The sequence below is a fragment of the Diuraphis noxia genome, unplaced genomic scaffold (genome assembly GCF_037042655.1).
Source record: "Diuraphis noxia isolate RWA-SAM2 unplaced genomic scaffold, SU_Dnox_SAM2 contig0005, whole genome shotgun sequence".
NCBI classification, from domain to species: domain Eukaryota; kingdom Metazoa; phylum Arthropoda; class Insecta; order Hemiptera; family Aphididae; genus Diuraphis; species Diuraphis noxia.
In genome coordinates, this window is record NW_028301715.1 from 6189574 (window position 1) to 6200895 (window position 11322).

An 11322-nucleotide genomic window follows, 5' to 3' on the forward strand; every position below is an offset into this window, starting at 1 on the left:
TATAAATATTATCATAAAACATAATGTGTAGTTGTGTTCTATTGTAGGTTTTAGACACACAATAAATGATATATAACATTACATTACGATATTGAGTAGAGGCACTATTGTAGTGTAAGTTTACAACTTTTGATAAAAAATTCTTTTTGGTTTTTCTGTTTTCAAATTTTTATTTCAAATCGTTTTTATAACCCAATTTTTTTATTTTATACAACACATATAAATTTAATAAATAAAAAAAAAACATCAACAGATAATGTTTTTTTGACTTAATCCCACAATTGTTTTTTTTTTTGTTTTAGTTTATTTTTTTTATTAAAAACATAATATTATATATACAACAAACAAAAAAATTACACGTTCCAAAAGTGTATTTTATTATTTTCTCTATATATTTCGTGAATGATAATATATTCATCTAACTACACAGTTTTATTTACACATCTATTTTCGTATTTACAAAAAAGATCTTGTACCTTAATTTACTTATTTTTTTTTGTTATCGGCTAAATGTATACATGTATGCATATATTTTTATAATATATATAACGATTATTATTTTCCCGTCTTCTCTGTCATTTTCTTTTTAAAAATAAATAATAATAATAATAATGTACATAATCAAATCAATCATATATTATAATATTGTATGTTAGAATTTTAACGGACAAATCGAGTGTTTTTAGAAAGAAAGAAAAAAAAGTTCGCTATAACACAGGATAACAATAATTTTGAAATTTATCGATAGACACTTGAGACGATGTATTACATATTGTATTGTAGATATTATATAATATATGATTATTAAAACTAAAAATAAATCGTTAAAAATAACAAAAAAAAAAAATAATAATAATAATAAATTATAATCAAAAAAAAAAAAAAAAATGAGATAAACAGCACATATACACACACCTACGACACAATAATATTGTACATAATTACATTATGCGCGTACGTATATATATATATATAGGTAAGTATATACACTTATAATAATAGTAATAATAATAATAATAATAATAATAATAATAATATTTTTCGATAAATTCGTTACAAAATACAAAAGCGCGCGGCGGAAACACATTATAATATCATCCGTATATAGGTCATTAGGTAATAATGTATGATATATATATTATATTATTATGTTTGAACATATCGCCAAAATGTCTGTTCGTATTCGCATACACATAATATATATATTATAATTATTATCGTAACACTAATTATTATTATCATATACCTATAAACATAATATTGTTTTATACCTTGTTGCACACATACACACACGTTTCGGAAATTTGTTTTCACAGTTTAAATTATTTATGATTAGTTTATATATATATATATATTTATATTATATAAATAAATAGCAGACAGGCTCGAGAGTCGGCGGCGGCGGTGGGTTGATTTATTCGGATAATATGCTGTTTTTTGTAATAGTATAACGTTTATGTACCGATAATATATTATATATATATGTGTGTGTGTAATTTTTTGGAGGGTGATCGTATGAAAATATGAAGAAGAAAAAGTATGTACGAGTATTGTATACCTATGTATAGGAAAAAAGCGTCGTTTACGCACTTGCACACACATACCTACGCTGCACTTTATATATACATAATAATATTTATGTATATAGGTATATACACGAAATATATGTCGGCGGGTATGATGTACACACACAATATATATATATATTATTATTATATTTTCGGGGTAATTTTATTATTACCTTTTTCGGTTTTCGGTTTTTTTTTTTTCATCCGTCACATAAATCACGAATTAAAAGGAGTGAGCGAGCCGCAGTACGAAGGCATCGTCGGCGAGAGGAAAAACGGAGGAGAAAAAATGTGGACAAAAATTATTATATATTATGAATCGTTCGAAACGAACCGGTTTTCGTATATAATATTATTACTATATATATATCATCATATATAGGCACTAAACTATATGTATATAATATTTTATTTATATATTATTATTATTTCGTATGGACATATATATATATATATTGTTATGATATGCGTACAGGTAGGTACCTATACAGGAGACGCGCCGGCTGCAGATGGACCGCAAGAGGATGTAATATTTTTACAAGTACCGCAAGTACACCGCACCCACCTTTGCACCCGCGCGTACTCGTGTGGGTACGTCGACATTTGGGGGGAGCCTACACAAAAACCGTAGTGCGATGTATTGATTATATATACATCGTTGTATTGTTATTATATATGTACATACCAAATATTGTATATGGAGGTAAACTCGCTATATGATATATAGCGACGGACAAGTGTTTTGTTTAAAATATTGCATGGCCGTGGAGGAAAACAACCCAATTTACCTCACCCAGCACATATTTCATTGTTATATATATATATATTATATGCGTAACATTATTACATCGCCCATTGGCCGCGGTGTTGGTGGTTGATGTGGGTGGGCGGGAAACGGATCGGATTTTGCAGACGATTGTTATGTCATGTCATCGTCCGCTGTTTTGAATAATTATAATGTTATTGTTTCCGTTCCGCGTTTGTCAATAATTGCGATAGTATGATATCAATAACAAAATATAGTCGATGCGTTGAGATCGGTTTGTTTTTTCAGTTCGGTTTGGGTCGCTTTGGGTAGACTTTCGGAAAACCGGTAAGAATTTTATGATAGTATTTGCTGTCTGCGGATTAATCCACTCGCGATACTATATAACGGCTAACTAAAATATACAGCACTTGGAAACGTGTGGGTGTGTGGGTGTAAGTGGTAGTGTGTGTGTGTGTGTGTGTGCGTACATGGCTGCCAAATTAGGTACATACCTATACTACGATAAAATTATTTTTGTACGGTGGAGATGATTTAGACGGAAAAAAAAAATTTAAAAGAATTAATCGAATTATATCACAGTGCGGATAGAAGATAGTGTCGACTGATGATGGCCTCCTCTCGTCCGTGTCTCGTACTCGGCGACGACTTTTCTCGTACTCCGGCACTCGGCGACGATTTTTCTCGTACTCCGGTACTCGGTGGCGACTTTTCTCGTACTCCGGTACTCGGCGGCGACTGTTCTCGTACTCCGGTACTCGGCGGCGACTGTTCTCGTACTCGGCAAATGACTGCTATCTCGTACTCTGCAATGATTTTTCTCGTACTCGGCAAATGAATTTTCTCTACGTACTCAACCGCGACGATTTTTCCGGTGACTTTTCGCGTATAATAATAATAATATAAATAAACTTCGACGACGACGATTTCCTGCTCGCGGGTGGGTCATCGTAATGCATTCATCTCGCCGTCTTGTATTTATTATTTATATAAAAATATATATTATTGTGCAGATTAGGTGCCGTTCGGTGGTGGTCTTCGTTAGTCTATGGCACACCATCTAGTCTCCATTATCGTGTAATCATTATTACAATTTTTACTATTACCGTCATCGGCACATCATATCCGTCTCATAGTCTTCTTTAATATACGCGTATATATATAATATGATATCAATTATTATATACACACCATCAATTATATTATTTAATAACGACCGGGAAAAATAATAATAATAATGTTTACGGAAAATGTGTTTTCATATAACATATCATTATTTCGCATTAGGTATATAATGCGCTTCGGCCGTCACTTCGGCGATTTTTTGCAGTGCAGTTTACGGCGAACGCTATTTTTTATTTTTTTTTATCAATATTTTCAATAATATTATCATAATCAATCATCAACACATTGTTTTTATCATATACGATCCGCGTATTTGTAAATTAATATTTATACTTTATTTATTTATATATATATATAATTTTTTTTATGTATAGTCGAATTGGTAAAACAATAATATATATTTCAATGTGCAATCGCGCACGCAGATGGCCGTCGGACGAGAATTTCCAAAATATGACACATACCGGAAAAACCGCGCACACGAACACGCTCGACGTGCGTGTGCTGCAGCCCTTGCGCGGCTCGAAGTGTCGCTGACGGTCTGTTTTGCGCTGTTGCTGCTGCGACGCGACGCACGCGCCCATATATATATTGTAATTTATTTTTTATTTTAAATCGCCCTCAGCGAGACGTTGTTCGAAACAGTAAACAACAGTACTCTACTACGTGCATTCCTGGTGTTGCTGCTGATGTTGCTGCATCTTGGCCAGGTGCCGTGAGTACTCAACGTCCCACTGGGCGAAACGTTAATGGGCCGCAAGCGACTGATGGTTGCCGATCGGCGAGAGCATCGGCGGGCTGTGCGAGTGCGAGTGCGGTCCCATCGGCGAGCCGTGCATCACGTGGTCCTGATGGTGGTACGCCTGGTGCAGGCCCCCGTGGCCCATCGGGCCGCCGCCGCCGCCGCCGCCCAGGCCGCCGTCCATCATGCCGTTGCCGTCTTGCGGGCCGCCCATGGTGTTCGGCGGCGTCATGCGCTTCTCCTTCTGCCGCCGGTTGCAGAACCACACGCGCACCACCTCCTTCTCCAGCTGCAGCGAGTCGGCCAGCGTCGTGATCTCCTGCGCGGACGGCTTGGGCTGCTTGTGGAAGTGCTGCTCCAGCGCCCCCTTGACCGACACCTCGATGCTAGTGCGTTTCTTGCGCTTGCGGCCCTGCGCCGCGATCTTGTCGATGCTGGTCGGCGAGCCCGTCGTCGAGTCCGCCTCCTCCAGCCACTTCTGCAGCAGCGGCTTGAGCTTGCACATGTTCTTGAACGACAGCTGCAGCGCCTCGAACCGGCAAATGGTGGTCTGCGAGAACACGTTGCCGTAGAGCGTGCCCAGCGCCAGGCCCACGTCGGCCTGCGTGAAGCCCAACTTGATCCGGCGCTGCTTGAACTGCTTGGCGAACGCCTCGAGGTCGTCGGACGTGGGCGCGTCCTCCTCGCCGCCGGGCGACTGCGGGTCGTGCTGTTGCGGGTACGACGGGCTGTGGCCGTGCATCTGGACGGCCGGGTGCGTGTGGCCCAGCATGCCGTTCATCACGTGGTACGCGCCGTGGTGGCCGAGTTGCGGCGACCCGGACCCGCTGCCGTTGTAGTGGCCGGCCGACACGACGGGCGGCGGCGGACCAGAGTGCCAGGTCTGCGCGCCTCCGCCGCCGCCGCCGCCACCGCCTCCGCCACCGCCTCCGCCGCCGCCGGTCACGGCTCGCATGTCTGGCGGCGGTTTGATGTCCAGTCCCTGGTGCGGGTGGTGCGGGTGGTGCGGATGGTGTTGGTGCATGCTCATGGACGCGGCCCACGGGTCCACCCAACTGGCCGCGGCCGACAGCGACACCGGCGACGGGGACGTAGGAACTTGGTGGTGATGGTGGTGGTGATGGTGGTGCTGCCCGGGCGGCATGTATTTCAGCTCACCGGACGGGTGGTCTTGGCCGTTGCCGCCGCGCGGCGACGGTGACGGCTGCTGGTACGGGCCGCCCGGCTGGCTGACCACCGACATGCCGCCCATGCCGTCCAGGTCACCGGAGCCGGGGCCGCCGCCGCCGCCGCCACTGCCCACGGGCAGGTACGTGGTGGCCATCACCCGCGCTTTCCAATCACATTCAACCGACGCGCCCCGAACACTGCGCGGGTAAATCGTTAGGTCCGTAATTGCGAACGATTTTCGTGCACCGGTCTATGGAGAAAAAAAATATTTCACTGTTGCACCGCACGCGTGTGCGGCGGGTACGCACGGCGCGCGCGCACTTTGTCCGCGCGACAACGACGTCCTCGGCGACGTGCGATGTATTTTTTTTTATATCCACAGCAACAATAAATATATGAATCGTTATTGGTTATTTATTTTTTATTTTATTACCGTTCGGTTTTCACCGCGAAACCGGGACGAGAAAAATCCTTATCGCGACGCGTCACGCCGTCACTGTCGGTATGTATAACGATTGCGCGCGGCGAAAAACAGAATAATCGTAAAAAAAAATTTTAAAACTAAAAACTAAAAAAAAAAAATAATAATAAAAACGATCGTATCGAATAGTTATATTTTATTTACTATTATCGTGCATGCTTTGCGAACGAATAAAATTTAATATTATAATCGTTGTGTCATAGGTGTGTACGGCGGCGGTCGCAGCGTTCTGGGAGAAAAAAAAATCACACAAGTCACACACACGCGCGTGAACCGTTCACATAGCGGCCGGCGCGCAGTACCTACGTATACGGACTGATCGGCGGCGGAGGTCCGCAGAGAGCGGCTGCCGGCGCGCGCGAGGTGGCGTTCCGGCCGCGCGGTCGCGCTCCGGTGGTGGGGATGGGGGGCGCGAGCGAGAGACCGTGACCGGCGGGAGCGAGACCGATCGCGCGGCGGGGACCGCGGTACGCGCGCCGCTGCGTTTCCCCCGCCGCCGGCCCCGCGTGCACGCCCAGGCCGCGCCGGTTGGGCCCGAGCGCGCGGCCGCGCCCCGCCCATCCGGGGACGGGCCCGGGTCAGCTGACGGCGGGGCGCCCCGGCGGCAAGCGCAGTAGCCACGGCAACGGCATGTACAGCGGTGCTCTCTCTCGCACCGTCCGCCGTTCGTGTGCGCTCGTGCGCGCGCGTCACCGGTTGTCGTGTCGCGTCGGAGGGGCCGCCGTCGCGAGACCGCGCCACAGTCGGCCGCCGCCGTAGTCTTCCGTCGCTGTCGTCGTCTCGCCGCGCGCGCCGACGTAAATGGATACATTATCGCGACATTATCGCCGCGCCGAACACCTACGGCCACCCCGCCCACCCGGCGCACCCAGCCGTCCATCAGCCGACGACGCGTCTTCGCCCGAAAACAATCCATTTGCCAAATTGATTTCCAAAGGCCCTTTGCCCCTTCGCGAATCATAATTCCACGTCACGCAATCCATAGGTATAACTGTGATGATGTAACCCTGCACCGTTGCCTGTTATATTGGTATAGTTTGTTCGTAAATGATACCATTGGTATACATATGTACCGGTATTATGTGCACTATGTATAATGTCATGAAAGTATGTACCACGATTGTTGCATCGATGATGCACTTGACTGCTGGTCTGCTGCAGTAGGTAATTTATGCACACATCATAATATTATGTTATGTGTGTGTTATTATAATATTATACTGCAGGTGCATGTCGTCCGCGATGCACCGCTCCATGCGTTTTAGCTGCCGCATGTTGTATAGGTGTTTTTAAATTATAAATATGTAATATGATTTTTGATATATTATGTATATGCATTTAGTACTTCAAGTGTATATATAATATATATTTATGTGGGCTCGGCGATTTCTGTTGCTGCACCCTTCGAATGCGCGATTTTTGTTTATATTCCATTATCTTATTATAAATCAAAGATAATTTGTTACCACCCTGCAGGACCTAGCTGTATGTATATATGTTACGGGCAAAAGTCGAAATCGGGCAAACCTCAGAAATGCCCGGGCAAAACGCGAATTGCCCACAATCCTTGGGCAAAATGTCATATTTCGGCTTTTGACCGGGCAAACCTAGTTATGACCAACCTCATTTGGGCAAAACTGTATACTGACTTTTATCGTAAGGTAAATATAAAAAATAATTGTAAAATAAATATTATTGAACAACAATAGAATACACTTAAATAATAATAAAAATATAATGATATTAAGTACTCGTGTAAAAATTAACATATAATAATATTAGGTACCTACTCTTATAATGTTAAAATAAATAATTAAAAATATTAATACATTTAAACTTCATTAGGGCCAAACTGTAACGTCTTAAATAACTTCACTAATTTTAAATACAAAAAAATAATAATCACAAAATATTGTACAGATATAATTGAATACATTTAAATAATAATAAAAAAATAATATTTTTGTTTATTTGTTGCTGCACATATTAGAACCATGGCATTTAGAACTACACAAAATATTTTGCTGTTTACATTTGCATCGTTTCGTAGTGCACTTAGTTTTGCAAGAACAAAAAATAAACCCTTGTCCTCCAGTTAACGAATTTTGAGTACTAGCAGTCCTCAGTGGTATTTCGATATTCGGTACATCATTGCTACTAATAAATTGTTCCTTTCATTGAAATATTTGGTTTCTGGTATAAAGTGATGACAAAATTCCATTTTTGGTTCCTATTTTATAGAATCCATCATCAGTAACACTTAATATAACACCTAACACATTATTTGCATCGACTTTTCCTCTATCAATACAAGGCACTGGAATTTTCACTGTCGTTTCGACTTCGTATCTTGTATCACTTATTAGAGCACTACATTCACTTTTTGTAATTTCTTTAAGTTTTAATTCAAATTTAGTTTTAAAATCAGACACACGCATTTCGTTAGCCATTGCTAAAGACGTACTAATATAAGCTCACAAAAATACGAACTACAGTACAATATTGTACCATTTAGATAAGGTGTATTTTGTGTACCTATTTAATATAACGAGTTGATAAAATACAATAACAGCGATAAATTAACAAGATACGCGTGGTCATCTATAATCGTAATAATATCATACGATAAAAATTACTATTTGTATTAAATTTTAGCGAACGTATTTAATACACTTCGGTTAGGTTAGGTTATTGCCCTTACGATAAAAGTCAGTATACAGTTTTGCCCAAATGAGGTTGGTCATAACTAGGTTTGCCCGGTCAAAAGCCGAAATATGACATTTTGCCCAAGGATTGTGGGCAATTCGCGTTTTGCCCGGGCATTTCTGAGGTTTGCCCGATTTCGACTTTTGCCCGTAACATATATACGTATAAGCATATAGTATATATATACCTACTCACGAATACGCAGTTTGCAGATGTCTGGATACGATTGATTTTCGCACTCATTATACATAATAAATGGGTTAGGTATATAATATATATTGTATACGTTTTGTTTCAATACATAATACACTGCAAGAATCAGTTGTATAATATAATATTATACTATATTTTTTTTTTTTTCATAAATGTTCGTATATACACTATATATTTATATAATATTAAATGTGTAACCACAGTATGTATAGGTATATGATATTATACAACTGTATATGTACCGCAATATCGTGGATGTATATATTATATAGCAGCTATATATAATAGGGATGACTGCAGCAGCAACCACGCGATTTTCAATTTCACCTTCTGATGGCTTCTATATATAGTATATACCTACATATTGCAATGACGATGTCATCCTATATATATTGTCTATATCATGTATCTACGTATATATATACACCTATATATTATACTCATATTAGATTTGTTTTTTATTTATTTTTTCGTCGTTCGATCGGTTTCCACATATACAAAATATTTTATATATTAGCGTAAAGTGTGTTTATACATTATCGTTTTTTTTTTAATTATAAATTTTTTTCTCATATATATATATATATATATATATATATAACTAAATTAGGTATAGTTTTTGTAAATAATGTATATACACACTATATCATGATAATAATATATATATATATATATGAGTGCCGACTGCAGTGGGATATTCAGGCGATATACTTCAACGGTCGGACTACAGAATTCGCGGGAACATTATTATTATATACAAGTCATTTATGCAGTGGTATATATATATACCTACTTATTGCATTGTATCGGACAATAATGAATTGTTGCGTCGACACATAACTTATTTACACGTATAGGTACCTATGTATATATGTATATAGTATATACTTATATAGGTATATGACATCCGGTACCTGCTATATTATGTTTACAATATCATCTGTATGTATTATAGGTATATTTAGTATTAATAGTTATATATAGGTACGAAAAGTCAAGACTGTAGGGCATTAACGATGAGTCGATATGACTATATATTACGTTAAAATTAAGTTAACGTAGTAATATATTGTATAACTAAATCTAATGACAATATATTATTATATTTAGTGCCATGTGCACCTATACCTGATTATATTATATATTGTATATAAATTATATTACATCGTTCGACAATATTTTTGGCGAATCGTTTTTTTAAATTAAACCTGCAGCTATGATGTGCTGCAGTTAACCGCACCCGAGTTAATCGTATACATATTAATATTATAGGTAATACGCATATTATAGAGAAGAAGACGTATACAAAAATTAAGTAAATTGTGATGATTCGCCACCGCGAGTCGAATTTTTATTTTACCCATTTATTACTCACAAGATAATATGTATAAAATTTCAAGTTGACTTTTTACCCTGTACCTATATATTATATATATATACCTATCATCGCGACAAGATTTCCACAGCGTGCGTACATCATAATATATAGCTAATATTATTGTATATAATGTTGTATGGGGAAATGTAAAAAAAAATCTAAACCAGCACGCGTACCTAATGTGTAAAAAATAAAATGTTTTTCTATTATTAGTAGTACTATGTCAGACGCGTACATATTATATATATATATCTATGAGGTAGGACCAAACCAAGGAAAATCAATATTATATTTTTTACCACGCATATATATCTATACGTTATTATGTACATACATATGTATATAGGCGTAGGTATATATATATAGATATTCCGAGAAAAATAGTCATAAAATATCGCGTCGCGGTGTATATATTTTATACTTATATAGTTATACCTACACATCTTATTGTATATATTATAGGCATTTATATATTTATATAGAAAAAAACGGACTCATCATCGGTATGTATCGACGAGGCACATGAAACAGCCGCTGTGTGTGAAAAGAAGGTAATTTTTTATAAATTATATTATTATATTATTTTTTTATAACCGAAATATGGATGTGTGTATAGATATATTTATTAAAATAAATAGCCCTCGTCGTCTATATATATATATTATGGCCATAATTTTTTAATTGTCTAATATATAGGCGCGCGTATTATGATGAGTATTGGTAATAAGATTTGTTTTTTAGTATATATAGGTACACATTATGTCCTTCCGTTAGTTGTCGTTACATATATAATCAGGTACACATGTATACTATTTGTACATATGGACATATACGTAATATTATGTGTGTTAATGTATTATACTTACGATTGTTAATTTTTAAGAATTTATATGGCTCATATAGGTACATATCGTATAGCTATATGAATTGCATTATTATTGTTATTTGACTTATTTATATTATATTATTATAACGGATCTATTCCAGCATTAAAAAATGTCAACACACCGGACTAGGAGGCATCTAGCTGTTTGATAGAGATTCGAAATTTTTATTTTTTTTCCTCTCGCGTGACGCGGTTATAGGCATATTTTATTCATACGGCGACTACCTAGTCAAAAAAAAAACTTTTTTATTAAAAACTACCAGATTATTTTGAATTAGTATATATAG

The 11322-nt window shown here is 38.5% G+C and overlaps 1 protein-coding gene across 1 annotated transcript; it reads right to left on the bottom strand.

The window, feature by feature from the left end:
- Positions 1 to 353: 353 nt before the first annotated feature.
- LOC107163679 (POU domain protein CF1A-like) lies at positions 354 to 6184 on the bottom strand. Its single transcript, XM_089228626.1, has one exon. It carries the CDS (start codon positions 5523 to 5525, stop codon positions 4206 to 4208), a length of 1320 nt encoding a protein of 439 aa, XP_089084752.1. The 5' UTR covers positions 5526 to 6184; the 3' UTR covers positions 354 to 4205.
- Between the last annotated feature and the right edge of the window lie 5138 nt (positions 6185 to 11322).

Coding starts and splice junctions, on each gene's coding strand:
- LOC107163679 (XM_089228626.1), bottom strand. CDS start 5,525: ATGGCCACCACGTACCTGCCCGTGGGCAGTGGCGGCGGCGGCGGCGGC.